The 25,634-nt window shown below is 36.9% G+C and overlaps 1 protein-coding gene across 4 annotated transcripts in view; it reads left to right on the forward strand.

Annotated features, from left to right (window-relative positions):
* GPM6A (glycoprotein M6A) overlaps positions 1 to 25,634 on the forward strand; it is a 393,114-nt gene that overhangs the window by 315,784 nt on the left and 51,696 nt on the right. For 3 of the 4 annotated variants that reach the window (XM_017879133.1, XM_017879134.1, XM_017879132.1), the window contains one exon: positions 2,006 to 2,200. In XM_017879133.1, the coding sequence (XP_017734622.1) occupies positions 2,006 to 2,200 (195 nt within the window). The remainder of the gene's footprint in view (positions 1 to 2,005; positions 2,201 to 25,634) is intronic. The other variant, XM_017879135.1, reaches the window with a different exon arrangement.

The raw sequence follows: 25,634 nt of genomic DNA on the forward strand, positions 1-25,634 counted from the left end.
TACCTAAATTCTCCTTTATCAGTTGCGGCTGTCGCATAATGCCTCATCAATATTTCCTCTTGCAAAACATGTACACTTAAGCATTTCTAGTTAATTTCTTAGAAGATAGCTAGAAAAAGCCTAGGAAATTGTGACCTTTATGTTGAATATTTACCATCGTTTTCTGATGTCTCAGTTTAAATGGTTAAAGCTGTATTTTAATAAGTAAAAGTGATGAGACTTCAAAAAGCAAAAGTGACCACGATGGCCAAAGAATTTCTGACAACTACATGACAGTAAAGTAATAGTTCACATTAATAATAGTTAAATTAGGCCGGGTGCGGGGGCTTACACTTGTAATCCCAGCATGTTGGGAGGCTGGGGTGGGTGGATCAGGGGTTTGAGACCAGCCTTGCCAACATGGCGAAACCCCGTCTCTACTAAAAATACAAAAATTAGCTGGTGATGCGTTTCAGTGGTCCCAGCTACTCGGGAGGCTGAGGCAAGAGAATCGCTTGAACCCAGGAGGCGGAGGCTGCAGTGAACTGAGATCGCACCACTGCAGTCCAGCCTGGGTGACAGAGTGAGACTCCATCCCCCACTCTCACCCCCCAAAAAATAATAAATTACATCTAATAATGACAGATAATATGTAGTGAGTAGTTACTCTATGTCAAGCACTATTTTTTTATTTAACTCATTTAATCCTCATGAGAACCGTATGAGAGAAATTCTCTTGTCACATTTTTAAAGATGATAAGCTCAAAAGAATAAATTTGGCAAAAACCACACAGTTTTCAGTGTGTCCAATGTGTTCTCGTTTGCTGTGCCAGTGTCTTTCTCATTTTTTTCAAACCATGCATGATACCAAGAAGTAGGTTGTCATTATGAGTCACTACTCAAATATCATATAGGAGTACTGAAGTCAAAAGAGTCAAAAGTAATTTCCCTTACTACATAACATGCATTCAGATATTGTCTCTTCCAGTCTCGGCCACTTTTAATATTTGCTGGTCAAAGTTCAGTAAGTTTTGAGGTCAGGAATTCAAGACCAGCCTGACCAACATGGTGAAACCCTGTCTCTACTAAAAATACAAAAAAAATTAGTGAGAAACGGAGGTGCGTGCCCTTAGTTCTAGCTACTTGAGAGGCTGAGGCAGGAGAATCTCTTGAACCTGGGAAGCAGAGATTGCAGTGAGCTGAGATTGTGCCTCTGCACTCCAACCTGGGCAACAGAGCCAGACTCTGTCTCAATAAAAGGAAAAAAAAAAAAAGGAAAAAAACACTTCACTAAGTTGACTTCACAATATACTAACAGGCTTCAACTTACTGTCTGAAAATTGGTTAATGAGTACAAAACACATTTATGTAAAAGAATAAACTCTAATATTCAAAAGCACAGTGAGGAAATTATAGTTAAAAATAATCTATTGTATATTTCAAAATAGCTAGAAGAGAAGAATCGTAATGTTCCTGATACAAAGAAAACATAAATATTTTAGGCGGTGGATATCCCAATTACCCCAATTTTATAATTATACATTATAAACATGTATCAAAATATCTCATGTATCCCCAAAACATGTACAACTATGACACATCAGTAAAAAAATCTGTTACAAAAAAAGAAAAATACAGATACACGGAGTGCAAAAGAATAAATACCATTGAAATGAAAACATAAGCATGTAACATTTGAGAGCAATAAATTCAAAATGGATTGCTACACATTCAAGTATGGTGAAGATGAATTATAGAAAATCTGGGTTGGGAAGGAAGGGCTTCTCTGGGTTTTGCAGTAGATGAGGAAGACATCAGTCATAGGAAACATTCTCTTATTTGTGGAGGATGGGTTTATAATTAAGGAATTTGATCTTAGTATCCTTCAACACACTCTAGGTCTTGAATTATATGTTTGACCTGGTATTATCAGTGCAAATATACTTTCCCATAGTGCTGAAGGTTGAAAACAAAATTTTAAACTAGATCAACAAAAATATGACTTTCTCCCTTTGTGATCTTTTACAGGGTGTTTTGAATGCTGTATCAAATGCCTGGGAGGCATTCCCTATGCTTCTCTGATTGCCACCATCCTGCTCTATGCGGGTGTTGCCCTGTTCTGTGGCTGCGGTCATGAAGCGCTTTCTGGAACTGTCAACATTCTGCAAACCTACTTTGAGATGGCAAGAACTGCTGGAGACACACTGGATGTTTTTACCATGTAAGTCACTCTAGTATTTCTTGTTATTTTTCAGTGTATATATTTACACTTCTGTGTGTTAAATAAGTGGGGCCTACAGTTAAATGAGGTGATGATATATATGAAACAGCACTCTTAGGACATACATGATTCAGAAGGGTAATCATGATTCATAGTCACCTTTACAGTCAATAGAAGGCACATAGCACAGGATCAGAGGCCGACTTAATCAGGGCTTAACCAATGCTTTAAATGTAAAGTTGTATTCAAAATTTGGTTACCATTAAGTGGAATTCTGGCACTTTTCTTGCTCTTCTAATTTGAACAGAGGCTGTTCTATTAGAATAGTGCCAGGTACAAATCTGGCCCTTGCTACTAACTTTAGGAAAATCACCAAAGCTCCATGGGTGCTCCCACCTTTAAAAGAAATAAACTCAGCCCTGGGTATGGTATCTTACTGTTGCTGCCTCACAGAAATGATGTAAATATTGTGCAAAGTTCTTATTGTCTTCTGTAAAAGAGTAAATAATAAGAAATCGAGCAACATTTTTTTCAAACACCAATTATACTTTTCTCTCATAGAACGTAAAACTCCTAAGATCACTATATTATGATTATGTTAAAATAACTCTTTTAGAAAAGTAACTTAAACAGTCTGAAAATTAAAGTTTGCTGTTGAAATTTCAGCTCCTTATTGGAGAATGTAGGGAACAAAGGTTTGGGATTGAATTATAGAAACATTTATTTATAAATAAGTTACTGAGATAATTTATTCAGTGATTTTTATGCCCATGAAAAGAAAATAATTTATTACAGTTTGTTTGTAATCCCAGCTGATAATAAACTTGTCTCCTGGGCCCTTACAGCTTTTGTTATAACTTCTTGTGTTTATTTCATGCTGTTTGATACCTGTGTTTGTAAAGTTCTTCATGTTCCTTTATTTTGTCATTCTAAATAAACTCAGACATTCTTAATGTATATACATTTTTTAACTAATATGATGGTTTTAGATTTACAAATCTGAGTGGGTATCTGGATGGTTAGTGTAGCTTTGCTTTTAATCTTATCATTCCATCTAAAAGAGCTTGATCACAATTCTCACATATGCAGGGCAATTCCTATTGACCCGGTGTAATTATAACCTAAGATCTTACTCTGAAAAAACACTTGGTCAACCCAGACAACTTTTTTTTAGACGGAGTCTCACTCTGTCGCCCAGGCTGTAGTGCAGTGGCCTGATCTCGGCTCACTACAAGCTCCGCCTCCCGGATTCACGCCATTCTCCTGCCTCAGCCTCCCGAGTAGCCGGGACTACAAGCGCCCGCCACTGCGCCTGGCTAATTTTTTGTATTTTTTTTTAGTAGAGACGGGGTTTCACCGCGTTAGCCAGGATGTTCTCGATCTCCTGACCTCGTGATCCGCCCGCCTCGGCCTCCCAAAGTGCTGGGATTACAGGCGTGAGCCACCACGCCTGGCCAACCCAGACAGCTTTTTAGGTAGAAGACAACTTTTCTCCAACTACAATATCAGGAATGTATCATATTGCTAAGTTTCTTATATTCCATCAGGTACAGGCAGATTATCTTGAACAAGGTATTTTTCAAAGTAATTTTCATAAATTTTTTCCATAAAAGTATATTTCAAAGTATTTTTTATAAATACCATAACATTATTTATTTATTTATTAAAGTTACTAATTTCCCCTGAAAATGAAAAGAGAATGGAGTTGTGGGCTGGGCATGGTGGCTAATGCCTGTAATCCCAGCAGTTTGGGAGGCCGAGGTAGGCAGATCACTTGAGGCCAGGAGTTCAAGACCAGCCTGAGCAACACAGTGAAACCCTGTCTCTACTGAAAATGCAAAAATTACCCGGGCATAGTGGCACATGCCTGTAATCACAGCGATTAGGGAGACTGAGGCACAAGAATCGCTGGAGCACATAAGGCAGCTCCAGCCTTCACAACAGAGTGAAACTCTGTCTCAAAAAATAAAAATTAAAAAAAAAAGAGAATAGAGTTTTACATTTCTATCAGGTAACAGAGCAAGAATGCTGTGTTTTAGGGGGTGGGTGGATGACATTTACCTCTGGTCAGAGTACATAGCAAAACTTTCAGTAAAAGGAAAGCTGAAATATTTGTTTATTTAAAATCTGTTGATACTTAAAACCTAGAGAAAGACTGATAAGAAAATAAGAAATAAAATGAGGAAATTGAGATTGAGGAAACCCAGTGCCCCCCACCCCCTACACATACATGGGGATTAGAAGAATGGAATTGATTAGCTACTAAATTAAGAAGTGAAATTATTATAAAAATATAGTCTGTAACTCTGTAGTATCAGGTGAAAGCTTCACCAAGGTCACTGACAAATGGGAATGAAGAATTAGTAGCAAGTTGAAAGTTGCATATTATATTTCCCAAAGTAAATTTATTTTACAAATTAGTCCTGAAAAATTGACATTATGCATTAAATTGTATCCTTTAAGCATTAGTAGACAGTTTATCATTTTTCATCAAACTAAATACAAACCTATGTATAAAACCAAAATTTAAGAGCTGTCAATGGCTTAGATTCAAATAGCATGAATCAACCCTTTAAAGATTATAAGTCATATTCATCATTTAGAATATAATTAAAATACTTTAGATTATTACAGGTTAGCTTTTAGAGAGTCTTAAGTAAATGATTGCATGGATATATTTTAATGTGATAAAACTGACATTTTCTAGATTTATCTCAGCCTACCCTGGACAAAATATGTTCTCACTGTGCATTATTTTAAGCCATCACAGATGTCCTTAACATCTACAGATTCTCTCTATATAAACTACATCCAAATTGTTAAATTTAGCTATAGAATTACAAGTTTGTAAGAAATCATAAGCCTAATGAATGGCAAGAGATGCTTGTGTACATCTATCAGCAATTACTGTTAAGATATTTGATATTTAAACAACAAACTTTCATATATTGTAGAGAGCTACTAAAGCTCTAACGGCAGTGTATGTGGGGGGTGAGGGGAGTTTAGAAGAAAGATTGGAGATTATATGCTTAATTTCATACTTTTACCTTTGCTCTGTCATATTATATATTAAATATGAAACCAATAATGCATGTTTGGAATGGAAAAAATACCATTTTGATTGGATTACATGTAAATGTCAAAATTCTCTCTCTTCATATTTCACATTACTAAAATTCCTTATACAGGCCCTGTGGAGCTAACAAAGTATTTGAGACTCTCTCCCTGCCAACAAATAGTTCATGAAAACACAGAGGGAAAATATGTACTGTAAACCTCTTAGTACGATTAGTGCCAAGTGATAAATTTAAAGATTACATAAAGGTTTCGAGGAGGTAGATATTACTCTATGCAGGGCTGCATTATGGGGTATCAGAGGAATGGAAAAAGTGCAGGGGAAACAGAAGATGTAAAATAAGCAAGCAGAAGGTAGAAGAGGCTGAACAATACATTTGCACACCATACATCTCCCTTGGAAATCAACTAAGGTAGGTTTGGAAAAGAATGTGTAAGAGCATAATTGTGGAGAAAAAACTTACCTAATTTTAGTAATTTATAGTCTATTTCTTTTCTCCATAGTTCTCATACTTAGTTCAACTAAATTCATCACTCCTATATTATATGCTTGGAAAAGAAGCTTGTTTACTGGATGTGTGAACTTAAAGATAAAACCAGTTGCCCAAGCCCTGAATCTTCCATCTGTAGTCCTCAGGATTTGAGGAGTTACCCACTTCTTTATCTCAGGGACCACAAAATTTCTCTCTCCCTCTCTTTTCTCTCTCCACTATCTCCCTTCTCTTAAATACATATACCCATCTCAACATGCTCAATATTTCCAAGTCCAGAAGAAGACATGAAAGGCAATGGCAAACACAATGACATGTGACTATTCTGTTTCACTAATCACCTGTCCATAATGCAAACCATACTGACCATAAATGAGTTTGCAAATAATTCTCATTCTTATGTAATCCATATTGTAGACATATCATTCTAAATGCCATCAGCCCCTGACAGTGGGAGCTGGCCTGAAGTCGAGCTCCTAAACTCTTCGCTGATATCACTCATTAAACTTTGTTTTCCTATTACATCTGAGATGTGGAGAACTCCAGAGAGACAGAAGAATGTATTTCTCAAAAAATTTCTCAAAGATTTTGTCACTCATTTATATAACTGATTTATAGTCATTTATATAACTTTTAGTATCTCTCTGTCTCTTGTCTATTTTGTTCCTGAAGCTTTTAATCCCTTAATTTTCAGCATAGTTTCTCAAATCCAGGTCATTTGTTAGTTCCAAACTGCTTTGATAAGAAGTGTACAACTTCTTATCCATTAGGAGATATTCCTACACTCTAATCACAACTTCTGTTGGTTTAGCATTGCCATTTAGGCCTACTCAGCACTCAGAACAGCTCTGCCACTTTCTGCTATGTGATGAGGAGGCCATTTTTTTTCTGATACTTGTGATTCAGGCTTTTTCTTCTGTGAGCCTTTTGGAAAGATGTTATTACTGTGCTTCCTAAGTCATTTGATGAAATAAGTAAGAAGTAGGGTAGGTGTTTTGCTTCTGTGAAGCAGATTCATATGGGACAATGAAATATGGAGACTGGTTAGAAAATTAGATATCACACAGAAATCCAAACCACTAATTTTGCTAAGTGACTTGGGTTTTTGAATAGCTCTCCTAAGGACTGGGCAAGGGACAGTCTTACTCATAAGCATGCCTTCCTATAAGTTATAAGATAAAGACTGTATTTGGGTTGTTTGTCAGAGTGAATACTTTATTTTCAAAATTTTATTGATTTTTTTAATTGACTGTAATTTCAAGTTAATACATCAAAAACTGAGTTCACTACCTAGTGAATTTTTTAATATTGCATGCACATATAAAATAGTTCCTATTTACCGAAAATAAAATCAATCAGTAAGCTCAGATAAAATAGATATATAGGTTTTACTCTCAACTAACTTCATGTGGGTTTACATTTCTAAGTTTGCTTGTAGTTTACGTTTACTCCTTGGAGGTTAATGAAGTAGGAAACAGTTATTAGCAGCTTAATGGATGAGTGTGAGAAGGGAAAACTGTGAATTAATAGCAACATGAAATATGAAACAAGGTTTCATAGACTAACATGAATCACAGTACTGTGCAAACTGCCTGTACTGAACTAGGTTGTTGGCAAGTAAATCAAATTGCTGAAGTCTTCTACTCACAACAATGGCTGAAGATCTGCCAAATTTGTATTGATGTATGTTTATTGTTCAGTCTTGGGGAGTCAGACATAATGTAAGTCATAACTGGAACTCATGTTAGAAAACCATACTGAATTCCTGACTTTTGAATTAATAATCAAATAGTGTGCATTTCATTAGGCAATATTTCAGCCAGGTTAGTACTTCTCGAATGGGTATTTTAAAAAAACCTCAAAATACTAGAGTATGAAAGAACAACAAGAATAAACCCAATACTTGAACCATGAGGAATTTAGACAGACAAGATGGAGTGGTGGATAAGATTCTGGAGCCAAACTCCCCAAGTTTGTTCCATATTGTCTCTGCCCCTTTCTAGCTTTCTTACCTTGGAAAAGTTACTTAACCTTTTTGCCTCAGTAACTCTTCAGTAAAAGGGACGTGTTAATGCTGCCTACATTCTAGAGTTGTATGACAATAAAATTAGTTGATATTTCAAAACAATTATAACATGACTGGCACAGAGTAAGCACTACACAAGTGTTTATTATTATGATGGTGATAGTAGGGGTGATAGTGGTTATGATAATGACGACATCTACTCTGAAACCGACTCAGAGTTTTGATACCTACTATCATGCTGCCTTGTCTGTTTGTCCCTGAACACACCTTAAACAACCAGTTATTGTGAATTATCTCACAATAACTCACTCACTCACTGTCATCAGAACAGCACTGAGGAGATGGTGGTAAACCATTCATGAGAAACCACCCCTATGATCCAATCACCTCCCACCAGTCCCCACAATGGGGATTATAATTGAACATGAGATTTTAGTGGGGACCAGATCCAAATCATATCATTCTGCCCCAGACCTTTCCCAAATCTCTTGTCCTTCTCAAATTGCCAAATACAATTATGCTTTCCCCAAATTCCCCCAAATTCTTAGTTCATTCCAGTATTAATTCAAAAATCCAAAGTCCAAAGTCTCATCTGAGATGAGGCAAGTTCCTTTCACCTATGAGCCTGTAAAATAAAAAACAAGTTAGTTACCCCCAAGATACAATTGAGGTACAGGCATTGGGTAAATACTCCAATTTCAAAAGGGAGAAAAGCTGAAAGAAAGGGGATACAAGCCCCCAGGCAAGTCCAAAATCCAGTGGGACAGTTATTATATATTAAAGTTCCATAATAATTTCTTTTGACTTTGTGTCTCACATCTCGGGCACACTGGTGCAAAGGTGGGGCTCCCAAGCTTTGGGAAGCTCTGCCCCTGTGACTTTTCAGGGTTCAGTCCCTGTGGCTGCTCTCATGGGCTGCTTTATGGCTTTTCCGGGCACAAAATACAAGCTGCTGGTGGATCTACCATTCTGGGATCTGGAGGATGGTGTCCCTTTTCTCACAGCTCTACTAGCTAGTACCCCAGTGGGGACTCTGTGTGGGAGCTCCAGCTTCACATTTCCCATCCACAGTGCTCTAGTAGAGGTTCTCTATGAGAGCTCCACCCCTGGATATCTAGGCTTTTCCATATATCTGAAATCTAGGCAGAGGCTTCCAAACCTCAACTCTTGCCCTCTGCTCCCTTGCAGGCTTAACACTGCATGGAAAGCTGCCAAGGTTTATGGTTTGCACCCTCTGAAGCAGTGGCCCGAGTTGTATACTTGAGCTCCTTTTAGCCATGGCTGGAGTGGGAGTAGCTGGTGTGCAGAAAGCAGTGTCCTGAGGTTGTGCAGGGTAGCAGGGACCTTGGGTCAGGCCCTTGAAACCATTCTTTCCTCCTATGTTTATGGGCCTGTGATGGGAGGGGCTGCCACAAAGGTCTCTGAAATGCCTTTGAGGCCTATTCCCTATTGTCTTGGATATCAGCACTTGGCTTCTTTTAACTTATGTAAATTTCTGCAGCCTGCTTGAATTCCACCACTGAAGTTGGGCTTTTCTTTCCGACCACATGGGTAGGCTGAAATTTTTTCACTTGTATGCTCTTCTTCCCCTTTAAATATAATTTCCATTTTTATGTCCTTTCTTTGGTCATGCATATGAGCATAAGCATGTTAGAAGCGGCCAGGTCACTTCTTGAATGCTTTGATGCTTAGAAATTTCTTCCACCAGATACTTTAAGTCACCATTCTCAAGTTCAAAGTTCCACAGATCCTTAGGGCAGGGACACAATGTGGTCAACCTCTTTGTTAATGCATAACAAAAGTGACCTTTGCTCCGGTTCCCAGTAAGTTCCTCATTTCCATCTGAGAGCTCCTCAGGCTAGACTTCACTGCCCATATCACTATTAGCATTTTGGTCACAACAATTTAGCAGGTGTCTAGAAAGTTCCAAACTTTCCCTCATCTTCCTGTCTTCTGAGCACTCCAAACTGTTCCAGGCGCTGCCCATTACCCAGTTCCAAAGAGGTTTCCACATTTTCAGATATCTTTACAGCAATTTCCCACTGCTTGGTACCAGTTTACTGTATTAGTCCATTCTCACACTGCTATAAAGAAATAGTTGAAATGGGGTAATTTAGAAAAAAACCAGGTTTAATTGGCTCACAGTTTTGCAGGCTGTACATAAAAGATGATGCTGGCATCTGCTTGGCTTCTAGGGGGGCCTCAGGAAACTCACAATTATGGTGGAAGGCAAAAGGGAAACAGGCATATCTTACATGGCCAGAGCAGGAGCAAGTGAGAGTAGAGGCAGGTGCTGCACATCTTTAAACAACCACATCTCACCATAACTCACTCACTCACTCACTCACTTTCACAAGAATAGCACTGAGGGGATAGTGCTAAATCATTCACGAGAAACCTCCCCTATGATTCAACCACCTCCCACCAGGCTCCACCTCTCACACTGGGGATTACAATTAAACATTAGATTTGGGTGGGGACACAGATCTAAACCATATCATAGCAACTTTAGGGAAACATATCTATAAATAAGAACATGATAGTTTCATTCAAATAATATTTGAATGAATAAAGAGTTATCAGGTAGAATAAAACTCGCTTTTTTCTTTATGGTTCAAAGAGAAAAAGACTTAAGCCAAAGTATTTCAATTTATAGAGAAATATTTTCTTTGGCTTCATATAAAGAACTTTCCAAAAGTCTTTTCAAAAAAGAATACACAGACTACCTTGAAATGGAGTGATTTTCCTATCAATTAAGGTGTTTAGGCAAGGATGGTAATGAACTTATAGTTCTGAAATGCTTACAATCTATAATTCACTTAGTCTTGTTAATTCGAGAATAGCTGTCTTAGTTCCTGTTTCACAGGTTGAGGCTATCATGAATTTCAAGTATGAAAATAAAAATATATTTTAAAGTCTTTGTATTTACTTATACTTCTTTAATAGCTCTGTTTCCAAATATATATATATAACTAGTGTATATATATATATATTAATATATATATATATTATGTCTGTGTATACTGTGTTGTGTGTGTATAATACATATATATATAATATATATATATAATATATATATATAAATATATTTAGGTTAATCTTATGTCTGAGTAATATTTTAATGAATGTACTCATTCAGAAAAAAAAATTAGGTGATACTGTATGCCACTCACTGTGCTCATCTTTAGGAAAGCATAGTAGAGCAAGACAAATTCCTTGTCTTCAAGCCCTGAAATATGAAAGGTATGTGAGCAAAGTTCCATCCACATCAGACTAAACAGATACAAATAGAGAATGGTGGAGTTAGTACTTTAGCAGAGTTATAGGTTGCATCAAGCTAACCAAACAGAGGAAATTGAGATGCTGCAGTAATCAATATTATACTGTAAGGTATTGGCACATAGAAAAATATATAAAATGGAACAGAATACAAAGGCAAAAAGAGACCTAAATCCATGTAAGTACTCATAAATACATATGAAACTATGTTGCTACCTTACGTTTTACCAAAATTTTTCAGGTGCATTAAAATTAGAATTTAATAGTAAGCTAATTTGTAAAAGCTAGACAAAATATAAATTAGGGTTTTCTTTACCATGGGGTAAGAAGGATACAAGCAATATAATAAATCACAAAAGAAAATATTTATGTATTTGACATATTATAAATTAAAATTGTATTAATTGAAGTGTTATAAAAACATTAAAATGTATTAAAAAAACTGATGAAAATATTTACCACTTACATGAAAAGAGCTCATTTTATAGATGAAGAATTGTTACATCTACAGCAAAATATCTCACTAAAACAGGAAAATGTAAAACAGGTATACTAAAACTACAAAAGATTAATAGCTTATAAACATATTTTCATCCTCACTAGTAAACTCAGAAAAGTAATTTTAAACAATACCATTATTTATAACCTATCAATTTATCAGGAAAATTAAATTATAATACCTAGCATTAGGGAACAAAGAGAGAGTAGGACCTTTGCTTTTTATTAATGCATCTTTATTTTGGCACACACTTTCTGGACACCATTTTGACCATATGTACATTAATTTTTTTCTAGGAATTTATCCCAGGGAAGAAATCTAGACTGTGAACAAATATTACATAATATTATCGTTGTTGCCATGCTGTTTTAAATAACAATTTCTAGCTTACCATTACTGCTGCAAAAAAGAATCACCACAAATATGGTTACTTAAAACAAAATGTATTATCTTAGAGTCCTGGAGGTCGCAAGTATGAAATGGGTCTTACTGGGCTAACTGAAATGAGCTAAAATCAAGGTGTTGGCAGAATTGTGCTCCATCTGGAGGCTCTCAGGGAGAAACTGTACTCTTGCTTGTCCTGGATTCCAGAGGCCACCTGCATCCCTTGGCTCATGGTCCCCATCCATCTTCAAAGCCAGCAGTGTGGCATCTTCAAATCTCACTCTGAATTTGACCCTGCCTCTCTTGCCTCTCTCTTTTACTTTTAAGGATCCTTGTGGTTACAATGGGGTTACCCAGATAATCCAGGGTAATCTCCCCACTGGTAGTATAAGCAGTGAATAATCTGCATTTTTCTGGTATGCTTTTTTAAAAAAAATTACAATGCTTGTATATTGCTTTTACAATTAGTAAAACAGTTGTGTAACAAAGTCTGAAAGTCTGCATTTAGGAAGAAAGTAAAGTATGTGAATTAATCCCTTAAGAAGTAGGATAATATGGATGGTTGTCTTGAAAGGCAAAAGTAGTGAATGTAAAATTTCTTCACTACTTCTCTATTTGATCCTTCTGTGACTTCATAATCAATGATTTCTTCGTCAGAGGGTTATTTTTGCATCTTCTGATATATCACTGACAAAAATTCATCTTTACCTAGATAAGTAAGAGTTTAATTTTCCTAATTTAATATTCGAAGTTATGTGTTCTCTTAACTTTATATATTGCTTGTTGATAAAAGGATACTTGTGTGACAAAGAAGAGAATTAAGTCAGTAAGATATGTCAGGTTTATTATAATTTAAATGTTCGATGATTTAAAATTTTGAAATGGATTTTGGAATGTAACATTAGCAAATGTCCATCATCACATATTTGAAGGAAAACTTTACCTAAGAATATTTGAATGTCAAGAAACATTAAGCTTCAATGACGTCTATAGCTTGTGACAGGCTGATAATGGCTCCCAATATTATAATTCCTGTAACATCATATGTTACCTTTTATGGCAAAACAGACTTTGAAGTCGTGGTTACATTCAGGATCCTGAGGTGAGCAGTTCCTCATGGATTATCTGGATGGGCCCCAAATCCCAACACAAGTGTCCTCATGAGAGGGGAACAGAGAGCCATTTGACCAGAGAAGAAGGCAATGTTACTCCTAAAACAAGATGCTACCTGCTGGCTTTGAAGAAGGAGAAGGGCCCACTAGCCAAGGAAAGCCCAGAATGGAGTACTCTGAAAGTTAGAAAGTGCAAGGGAAGTCTCTCCGAGTGTTTAGAGGGAGCAGGGCTCTGCTAATACCTTGATGTCAGCCCAATGAAACTGATTTCAAACTTCTGACCTCCAGAACATAAGAAAGTGTCTTTTTTTAAAAGTCACGAAGTTTGTGGTAATTTGATGAAACAAGTCATAGGAAATTAACACATAACTTAGGCTAATTTATTGCAGCATTTCCTGCCAGGTATTTTTACAGAGTGTTTGAGTTAAAGTTTGAAAAGGTACAACGAAAAGGTTTATGTTTGCTATGATTGCCACCAATAATTTACAATTATACTCCTAGCGTAGATGCCACCCCTTGCAGTCGCATATGTTTTAATTGAACGAAACATGAATTTGAGATAAATGATGTCAGCAAGTGGGTGGACTGGTATGTCCCAGCCCTTGTCCCGCATAAAACATCAATTCAGCAACAATTTACAGACCAACACCTTTATGAGATTTCCAGAATCCCCTTAAGAGTTTGCAGTACTCCAGGGGAGCAGAAAGCCTATAATAGCCATGTTGAAACAGACGACAAGAGCAATCTTTCTTATCCCACATCAGCCCCTCTTCCAAGCTAGCTCACCTCAGCACTGGGAGAAAAAGAGACCAGAAGGGCTGAGCACACACCCAGTGCTCCGGCTTTTTGGAGGTTTGTTTGAGGGACTGATTTTTGTCTCATCTCATTCTAAGCAGTGACAGAACTAGCCTAGTGTAGATACACGGCGACCTCTTAGAACATCTCAGTGAAATTGGGAGAAGTTTCACAAACATTGTTCTGCAAACACTGACAGACCCGAAGGGAGAAATTAACAGTGACACAATCATAGTAGGAGATTTCAATACCTCACTTTCAAGAATGGATAGAATATCCAGACAGGAAACAGAGACTTAAATTACACCATAGAACAATGACATAACAGCATGTACAGAACATGCCACCCATTGGAGTACAGTACATGTTCTTTCCAAGTGGAGCTGGAACATTCACCAGGAAATATCATGTCAGCTCATAAAACAAGGCTTAAAAAATTTAAGAGGGTTGAACTTATATTTCTACAACTCCATTTACAATAGCTTCAAAAAAAAAAAAAAACAAACAAACAAACCTAGAAATAGACTTAACCAAGGAGGGAAAAGGCTTGTACACTGTAAATTGTAAAACATTCTTGAAGGAAATTAGAGAAGACACAAATAGATGGAAATACATCCCGTATTATGCATTGAAAAACTTAATTTTGTTGAAATGTTCTTATTAACCAAGGCCATTTGTGGATTAATGCTATATTTACAAAATCACAATGGCATATTTTGTAGAAATAGAGTAAATCCTAAAATTCATATGGAATCACAAAGGACTCCAAATAGTCAAAACAATCTTGAGAAAGAAGAATAAAAGTGAAATTTCATACTTCTTCACTGTAAAACATTATAAATCGACAGTAATCAAAGCAATCTTGGCCAGGCATTGTGGCTCATGCCTGTAATCCCAGCACGTTCAGAGGCCAAGGCTGAAGAGATCACTTAAGGTCAGGAGTTTGAAACCAGCCTGGGCAACATAGTGAGACTCTAACTCTACAAAAAAAGTAAAATAATTAGCCAGGCATGGTGGTGCATGCCTGTAGTCCAAGCTACTCAGGAGGCTGAAACAGGAAATCTCTTGAGCCCAGAAGTTTGAGGCTGTGGTGAGCTATGATCGCACCACTACACTTCAGCCTAGGTGACAGACTGAGACCCTGTCTCTAAGAAACAAACCAACAAACAAAAAACAGAAAACAACAAAAACAAACAGTCTGATATGTATGTATGTATGTATGTATGTATGTATGTATTGGTACATAATCATACGTATTTGTGGGTGTATGTGATATTTTGATATAGGCTTACAAGGTATAATGATCTAATCAGCATAATTAGGATACCCGTCGCCTCAAATTTTTATCATTTCTTTGTTCTGGGGATGTTTCAAATATTATTTTCCAGCTATCTTGAAATATATGTAAATTATTGTTAAGTACAGTCACTCTACTGTGCTGTTGAACAGTAGAGTCTGATATTGACATAAAGACAGACATATAAACCACTGTAGCACTGTAGACAACCCAGAAATAAACTCAAGCCTATACCATCACCCAATTTTCACTAAGAAGACACAATGACAAATAGGTAGTCTCTTCAGTAAAGGATGCTGGAAAAACAGGATATCCATATGCAATATGATGAAACTGAATGCTTATCTTACACCACACACAAAAATAAACTCAAAATGAATTAAACTTTAAATGTAAGACCTGAAATTATAAAACTGCTAGAAGAAAACATAGGAGAAAAGTTCATACCTTTGATCTTGGTGATGATTTCTTGGATATGACACAAAAGCCATAGGTCACAAAAGCAAAAATAATAGACAAGTGTTACTAGATCTAGCTAAAAAGATTCTGTGCAGAAAAGGAAACAGTCAACAAGTGAAAGGGCAGCCTACAGAATGAGATAAAATATTTACAAACTGCATATCTGATAAAGAATTAATATCCAAAATATATGAGTAACTCCTACAACTCAACAGCAACAAAACAAAACCAAAAATGCCTGATTAAAAAATAGGCAAAGGAGGACTTGAATAGGTATTTATCCAGAGAAGACTTACAGTTGGCCAACAGGTATATGAAAAGATGTTCCAAATCACTAACCATCTGGAGAAATGCAAATCAAAACCATAATGAGCTGTCACCTCACACTTATTAGAATGGCCATTACAAACAACAAAACGACAGAAAATAACAAGTGTGGGTGAGTATGGGAATAAATTGGAACCCTAGTGTGCACTGATGCTAAGAATGTAAAATTGTGCAACCACTATGGAAAATTTTGGCAGTTTCTTGGAAAATTAAAATCAGCAACACTATGTGATCCAGCAATCCCACTTCCTGGTATTACTACAAAGGAGTTCACATCAGGATCTTGAAGAGATACATATACTCTCAAGTTTACTGCAGCATAATTCATAGTGATCAAGATGTGGAAAGAGCCTAAATGTGCACGGATAGGTGAATGCATAAAGAAAATGCAGTGTATACATAAAATGGAAGGTTATTTCGCCACAAAAAAAGGAGGAAATCCTGTCATTATGATATGAGATGGAAGAAGTTCAAGGACATTAACTAAGTAAAAATAAGTCAGTCACAGAAGGATAGTGCTGCACAATTTTCTTTATATGAACTATCTAAAATGGTCAAACTTATAGAAGCAGAAGTTAGAATGGTGGTTGTCAGGGCTGTGGCCTGGGGGAAATGAGCAGTGGCTGTTCAATGAGTATGGAGTTTCAGTCATGTAAAATGGAAACATTTTAATGATCTGCTATACAATATTGTGCTTATACTTGACAATACTGTATTGTACACTTAAAAATATGCTAAGAGAGTGAATCCCATATTATGTGTTATTTACTGCAATAAAAAATAATGAAACATGACTTTTCTTTATCACAACCCTAAACATTCTAAAGTAGCTTCAATATAGCCTGCAAAATTGCAGATACTCTGTTCTGAAGTCTGGTAGAGAAGCAACTGGAACCATCAACTTCAATATATCTATACCCCAGACTAGAGAAGCTACTCATTTTTATTCAGGAATGTTTGGTTTTCAGTGCTTAGGAAGAAGTAGCCATTTCTTACTTTTTAAAATTGCCATTTTCCAGCTCTAAAGAAATATTGCATACTCTAGCAACTTGTGTGCATCAAACCACTGTGTTCTAATAAATGGCTTGTAACATACAAGTGCGTTAGACAATGTCAGAATTTGTTTCGAGCAGTCTTTACAAACAGAACAAAAAGATATAATAATTATTTAACTATATTAGTTCACTGTGACTGCCATAACATATTGTCACAAACTGATGGCTTAAAACAGCAGAAATGTATTCTCTCATAGTTGGGGAAGCCGGACACCTGAAGTCAAGTCGTCAGCAGGGGTGACCTCTTTCCAGAGATTGCTAGGGGAAATTCTATTCCTTGCTTGTTCCTAGCTCTGGTGGTTGTGAGCCTTCCTTAGCTTGAGGCCACAGCACTCTAATCTCTGCCTCCGTCTTAACAGTACCTTCTTTTCTTCTTTGTGTCTCTCAGAACCCTCTCCTTGTATCTCATAAGGAAACACGAGCTTGCATTGAGGACCCACCTAAATAATCCAGGATAAACTTCTCTCAAGATTTTCAATCACAATTTATGTCATGAAAGTTAATATTCACTCTTTTGCCATATTAAGTAATAGTCATAGGTGTCTGGGATTAGGAAGTATTTGCTTGGTGCAAAGTTTTTGCGGTTTTGCCATTAAAAGTAATGGTTAAAACTGCAACTACTTTTGCACCAATCTAAATAAATGTATGAAGCAGGGTTTTTTTATACCAGACCACAGTAATCAAGGTTCATTTTTGCTCTTGCAATAATTGCTGGCTGTGACAACTTTTTGTAAGAATTAAAATGTTAGAAACTTTTGGAAATGCATGAACAAACTAAGCATGCCTGTGTAGTTTCACTGAAGGCACATCTGATTTCCTGCTTTTTGCAATGGATAGAAATCACGTGAGCATAAGTAGTATCTTGGAACATTGGAATATGTGGGCGAGACAAAAAGAAAGTAGATTTCTAAGTTGAAAGGAGGGACTAGACCCCATTCCATAAGACCTGAAACAGAAACACACACACACACACACTTTTAATAACCATTTTTATTTCAATCTAGAAATTATGTTAGTAAAAATGCTGCTTCCCAATAAACTTTTGGGAAAATAGAAAGAGATGTATGATATGTGTGTGTGTGGGTGTAAAAAAAGTCACAACTCTAAATCCAGAATATTATACAATGAGACACACCCACTGAAGTCAAGAACAAAAGAGGCTAGGATGATCTCTGCTTCTCATTCTCCTCCTTTTCTCCGAATCTCTGCTTAAACCATGGTTCTAAACAGAAAACATGATAATTGGCAAACAAGAAATAAAACTCCCTCTATTTCCAAATAACAGGGTGATACATTTGAAAAATGTTAGGACCAATAATTAAGTCAATTCAAGTAATAATAGAATTCAGCAACATAGTAGGATCTAAAATTTACATGTAAAAATCAGGAACATTTGTATTGCTAAAGAAGAATTTTTAAAGATAAAGGTAAATTTGATTTATAGTGGCCCAAAAAGTAAATTAAGGACCTTTATAAGAAATGTTCAAAACTTACATGAAGTTGGCTGTGAAACACTCGTCAAAGATGTAAAAGTAGATTTGAACAAAGGAAAAGGTATTCTTCATTCTTGCTGAGGATTATCAAAATGTTAATTCTCTCAAAATTAATGAATAGATTCAGTGTACCCTAATAAAACTTCAATAGGCATTTTAATAGTGCTAGACAGGAACAACCTAAAGTTCAGGTGTAAAAATAAACACACACAAATAGTTAAGAAAATACAAAGAATGGGGAGCTATGAGAGATCTAATCTTACAAGATATTAAGACATATTCAAAGCCCCTTTGATTAAAACAGTGTGTTACTGGCACACAAGTGAACAGATTTATGGAACAGAATGGAAAGGACAGAATAGACAAATCTAGATATAGAAATCCATTGTATGACAGAAGCAGACCTAAAATCATTGCAGCAAAGCTGGTCTTTTGAATAAATGATGTTGGAAAAACTGGACAGCCATTTTGAAAAAAAAAAAGATAAAATTAGATTCAATTCTTGTGCTATCCAAAGAATACATGCTAAATTGATCAGATGTGTAAATATAATAACATGAAAATGGACACATGCTAGACGAAGGCATGGGTGAATTCCTCTGGGTGTAGGTAAAGGCTTCTAACTGTGACTAAAATCCCAGATGAGATGTAATAAAAATAAACACTGATAACATTGACAACATATTTCTTTTTTTTAAGTTGCATAGCAAAATGTCATAAGCAAAGCCAAAAGACAAATGGCAAACTAGAAGAAAATATTTGTAACATCTATCACTTGTGTCTTAGCCCTCTCTTACATTGCTATAAAGAAATAACTAAGACTGAATAATGTATATATATTAAAAAATGTAAGGCCAGGCACAATGGCTCATGCCTGTAATCCCAGCACTTTGGGAGGTCGAGGCAGGTGGATCACGAGGTCAGGAGTTTGAGACCAGCCTGGCCAAAATTGTGAAACTCCGTCTTTACTAAAAATGCAAAAATTAGCTGGGTGCAGTGGTGCACACCTGTAATCCCAGTTACTCGGGAGGCTGAGACAGGAGAATTGCTTGAACCCAGGAGGCAGAGGTTGCAGTGAGCCGAGATTATGCCACTGCACTCCAACCTGGAAGACAAGAGCAAAACTCCTCAAAAAACAAAAAGTGTATGCATATATATTTAATTGGCTTATGTTTCTGCACACTATAGAGGAAGTGCAGTGGCATCTGCTTCTGGGTAGGCCTCAGGAAGCATCCTATCATAGTGGGAGGCAAAGAGGGAGCAGGCACCTCACATGGCCAGAGCAGGAGCAAGAGAGGGAAAGAGAGAGTTCAAGGGGAGACGCCACACACTTACACACTGTTAAGATAGCACCAAGTCATGAAAGATCCACCCCCAAGACCCAAACGCCTCCCATCAGGCCCTACTTTTATTATTGGGGATTATAATTCAACATGAGATTTAAGCAGGGACAAATATCCTAACTCTATCACTCCACTCCTGGACTCTCCCAAATCTCATGTCCTTCTCATGTTGCAAAATGTAATCTTGCCTTCCCAGCAGTCACCCAAAGTCTTAACTCTTTCCAGCATTAACTCAGAAGTCCAAAGTCTCATCTTAGAAAAGCCAAATCCTTTCTACTTGTGAGCCTGTAAACTCAAAAACAAGTTAATTCCTTCCAACATACAATGGAGATACAGACAGTAGGTAAATATTCCCATTCCAAAAGGGAGAATTATTGACCAACATAAAGAGGCTTACAGGTTCCATGCAAGTTCAAAATACAGCAGGGCAGTCATTAAATATTAAAGCTCCAAAATAATCTTTACTTTATGTCCCACTATCCAGGCCACACTGATGTAAGGGGTGGGCCCTCAAGGTCTTCGGCATCTCTACCCCTGTGTCTTTGCACAAGGGTTTAACCCCTGTGGCTGCTCTCACAGGCTTTGAGTGCCTGCACCTTTTTGAGGCACAAAGTGCAAGCTACCAGTGGATCCACTATTCTGGGGTCTGGAGATCAGTGACCCACTTCTCACAGTTCCACTAAGCAGTGCCCTGGTGGGGACTCTGTGTGGGAACTCCAAACCCCTTTTCTACTTGGCATTGCATCTAGCAGAGGTTCTTGTGAGGCCTCTACTCTTGTAGCAGGCTTCCTCCTGGGCACCCAGCCTTTCTCATACATCCTCTGAAATCTAGGCGGTGGCTGCCAAGTGTTCTTCACTCTTGCATTCTGTGTATCTACTGGCTTAGCACACCATGGAAGCTGACAGGGCTTATGGCTTGCACCATCTGAAGCAGCAGCCCAAGCTGTATCTGGGGACTTTTGAGCCAAGGTTGGAGCATGAGCAGTTGGGATGTGGAGAACAGTGTCCCAAGGCTGCACAGGACAGTGGGGCCCTGGGCTTGTCCCCTGAAACCATTCTTTCCTTCTAGGCCTCTGGGCCTGTGAAGGGAGAGGCTACCACGAAGGTCTCTGAAAGGCCTTCAAGGCCTATTCTCCGTTGTCTTGGATATTTGTACTTGGCTCTTTTTTAGTTATGCATATTTCTCTAGCAAGAGGTTGCTCCACGTCCTGCTTGAATTCTTGAATTCCTCTCCAGGAAACTATTTTTTTCCTCTCTGCCACATGGCCAGGCCGTAAATTCCGTGAACTTTTATGCTCTGCTTCCTGTTTAAATATTATTTCAAATTTAAAGTTATTTATTTCTTCCCACATCTGAGCACTGGCTGTTAGAAGCAGCCATGCAAATGCTTAGCTGCTCAGAAATTTCTTCTGCCAGATACCCTAAATCATCCCTCTTGAAATTCAAACTTCCACAGAGGCATAGGGCATGGACAAAATGCAGCCAAGTTCTTTTATAAGACATAACATGTGTGACCTTTGCTCCAGTGCCCTATAAGTTTCTCATTTCCATCTGAGACCTTGTCAGCCTTGACTTCACGGTCCATGTCACTATACGCATTTTGATCACAATCATTTAATCACTATCTAAGAAGTTCCAAAGTTTCCCTAATATTCATGTTTTCTTCTGAGCACTCCAAACTCTCTCAACCTCTGCCTGTTACCCAATCCAAACCTGCTTTCACACTTTCAGGTATCTTTATAGCAATGTCCCACTCTCCAGTACCAATTTTCTCTGCTAGACCATTCTTGCATTACTATAAAGAAATACCTGAAACTGAGTAATTAGTAAAGAGATTTAATTGGCTCATGGTTCTGCAGGCTTTACAAGAAGCATGGTGCTGGCATCTGCTTGGTTTCTAAGGAGGCCTCAGGAATCTTGCAATCATAGCAGAAGGTGAAGGGGGAGCAGGCACATCACATGGCCAAAGTGGGAGCAAGAGAGAGTTGGAAGGGAGGTGCTACACCCTCTTAAGTCAGCACCAAGCCAGAAGGGATCTCTTCTCATGACCCAAACACCTTCCACTGGGCCCCACCTTCAGCACTGGGAATTACAATCAACATGAAGTTTAGGCAAGGACAAATATCTAAACTATCAACAGACAAAAGTATAATATCCCTTATTTATAAAGATCTTTTAAAAATTATGGGGTGCAGAGAGGACCACAAATCTTATGGTAAAATGGCAAAACATGTGAATAGACAATTCACAAAAAGATATATAGTGCCCATAATCATATGAAAAGATGTTGAATTTCATGAATACCTAAGATAAATAAAGCAATACTAGGATACCACTCATCACCCATCAGATTAGCAACAATTTAAAAGCTTAACAATGCTTTCTTCTGTAGAAGATGGGGAGAAACAGACTCTAATATATTGCTGGTGGGAATACAAAATGGTACAAGACCTATAGAGAGGAATTGGCAACATGTAACAAAACTACATATGTCTTTAATTTCCAACTCAACAATCCTCCCATCCTAATTCTAAAGATACGTCTTCAATTATTTGAAAATACATATAAACAAAGTTATTCATTGCTGCAATATTCTAACTGTAAAATATTGATAATCATATAAGTAAGCATTGGAGATTTTGTGAATAAATGATAGGGTGTAAATACACATGGAGTAGTATGCAACAGTTAAAAAGAATGGGAACGATCTCTATGAATTTGTATAGAGAAATTTTCAGAGGCTATTGTTCATTGATCAAAGTACAAAGGAATATATGGAGTATGCACATTTCATGTAAAAAGAAGGGAAAATAGACATACACACACACGCATACACACACACTTGCCTTTACATAAAAACACAGTAAAGATAATCAAGGATCCAGTGAAATGGGTTACCTACAAGGAACAGGATGGACAGGATAGAAAAGGTCTTGCCACTTTTCTGGACACGTCTTTTGTATAGATTTGACTTTTAGAAGCATGTTAATGTCCTGTATATCCAAAAATGAAACTAAGTCAATATGGATAAGATGGAGAACGTGAAACTGAAACAAACAGACCCAGTTGCATTAGCATGGCCACAATGAATGGAAGAAAAAATACACCAATCCTTGTAACTTAGAAACACAGTATATTGACTATATAGTCTCAGTCTTAGGCAAGGTGTGGGAAGGATTGGAAACCACCAGAACTCTTTCCAGAGAGATATGATTTTTGTAATGAGGTAAATAAGTAAATCTGAAATAATTTTAGATTTATTATGGAATTAAACAAAAGAATAAATGTGTTAATGTTCTTAGGAGTCAGTGTGCTCATTACGGAAGAAAGACATACAAATATCAAAGGAGGAAAGCAATAAAAGTCTCTGTAGTGATAGACTGGATTTGGAGGTATCACTGTGTACTCAATATTTCTAAAATATGTGTATATTTGTTATGCAGTTATGTGTGCACATGTATATATATGTATGTATGAACACACATACGTGTACACATATATAGATATGTTTATATAGTTGCATATATTGATATGTGTGTGTATACATACATGTATTTCTTACCTTGATACAATAAAAAGACCTAAAAGTACAGACACAACATTAGCAGTGAGCACAACTAGCACCACATCTTGGTCCCGAGTACCATTGCTCTTTAATAGGACAAGAGTTTCTCAAAGAGATGCCTGTTTCTGGGGTTGAAGAGGTATGTGCTAGATGAGCCTGGAACATCTTGCTATATAAGAAAGTAAGGAGTATTCTTAAAAATTGCTAGGCACATGTCACAAAGATAACAAGAGCCAGCTCGAAGGGATTCCTATTTCTCAAGTCTAGAAAAATTTGAGCACCAAAGTAATGAGCTATTGTAATGGCATTTAAACCTTGATAAAAAAAATCGGACACCATTAGTCCATGTCACTAATAAATAGACAAATCAGTAAATGGGGGAAAAGGGTGGGCTCTTCGCAATACTCATCATTGGATGGGGTCCAAACACTGGGGAGAAGTTTTGACCGGGAGCAAGATGTTTGGTTGGTCTTAAAGTATCTCCTCACAGATCACCTGTTAGTTGGAAGAGAAGTAGTATACAATACAGAAATCAGACATCATCTTAACTAGCTGATAAAAGTTAAAATTAGTACTGAGAGGCAGAAGGACTTTGTGTGAGTAAGGAGGAAGATACCCTAACAGGAGCACAATATCACCTGTATGGTATTATAGCCAAGTGTGAGTAACCCGTATCTAACCATGAGGAAACATCAGACGAACTCAAAAGGAACATTCCGTTCAAAAAGGGCAGAATAGAGTTATATTCTTCAACAACATAAATGTCATTAAGACACAGACAGTGGAAATGTTCCAGATTAAAGAAGACCAGAGACACAGCAAATAGGTATAACAGTAGCCCCTAGATTGGATCTGTTATCAGGCAAGAAAGAAATCCCACAAAATTCATCATTGAGTTGGTTGATTAAATTGAAATACAAATAAAGATTTGACATAAGTATTATGTCAATAATATATTTCCTGAGATCAATAACTATATACTGTGAAGACATTCTCTATGTTCAGATATATCATCCAGAGAAAACAATGAAGTAAATGAGGTAAAATGTTATAAAGTAGAGAAAGGATGTAAAGTTGCTCCACATACTACTTGTTTTATTCAAATTTTTTTCTGTAAATTTGAAATCATTTCCAAATTAAAAAATTCAAATATGTTTAGAAAACATGCCATTTTAACCAAAAAAATTGTATAGAATAGTCCATGAAACACTCTTTAAAGTGTTCTTGATGTCAAATTTGATCTGAAAGTTGACATCCTCAGGTTCTTTCAAATACATGACAGGTTTACACAGTTCACATCATCTGCCTCATTGTCTTTGACAAATAGATTTGCGCAATATTTAGACTTTCAGGCAGTGAAAGTCAGCCACTAAACAATTGCTCTGGGACATTACCATTACCAAGCTCTTCTCTCTCTCTTCTTATATGCAGCAAATTCTATTTCATGCATTCTTTCAAAAATACTGTCACAGCATCTCTAGATTTCTATCAGCATGATCAAGCTTTCTATCCCCTCATTTTGAGCTTGTATATAATCACAGGATGTCTCCATCACTTAATGCCACCCTTTCCATTCTAGTCATACTCTAATTAATTGAAGAAAATAAATTCAAGCTTGGGAATGTGAAATAAACAACAATTTGTTAATAAAACAGTATCAAGGCTGCAGAAATAGACCTTTAGTTAATATATATACTTCTCCACACACCATGACCCCTTCTTCACTTCAATAAAACTCCTACTCCCAGAAGATCCCTTCTCTTTTCTCCAACGCCATTGACAGTTCTCCTCCAGATGTTCCATATGTTCTTTGCCTTATCAGTGTGAAGTCATATGTCTGAATGTGTCTCCGCGTGTGTCTGTATGGCCTGGAGTGGGGAATTTGAAATATTAATTGACTGCTTCCACGTGATGAACTCAAGATGTATACTCTGTTTTTTCCATATATATAAAATACATGTTCTAGAGGAAGAAATATTGCTGAGGTCCAATAATTTAATAGAAATAGCCACATTCTAACCATCATGTGACTGATTTAGGCAAAAACTTTTTTGCTCGATTGTTTCGATTGTTTCTTGTGTTGAAAGAATTATTCAATGGACTAGCAATCTGTGACCACATTTTTCATGACTGAAACATTTAGGTATGGTGATATGCTTATATCAGGATTTCTTTAATATAGGCTCTTGCTTTTATTTATGGGTTCTTTTCTAGAAAATTATTCAGCAGATATT

This window comes from Rhinopithecus bieti, unplaced genomic scaffold, assembly GCF_001698545.2.
Source record: "Rhinopithecus bieti isolate Rb0 unplaced genomic scaffold, ASM169854v2 scaffold_9996, whole genome shotgun sequence".
In the NCBI taxonomy this organism is placed as follows: domain Eukaryota; kingdom Metazoa; phylum Chordata; class Mammalia; order Primates; family Cercopithecidae; genus Rhinopithecus; species Rhinopithecus bieti.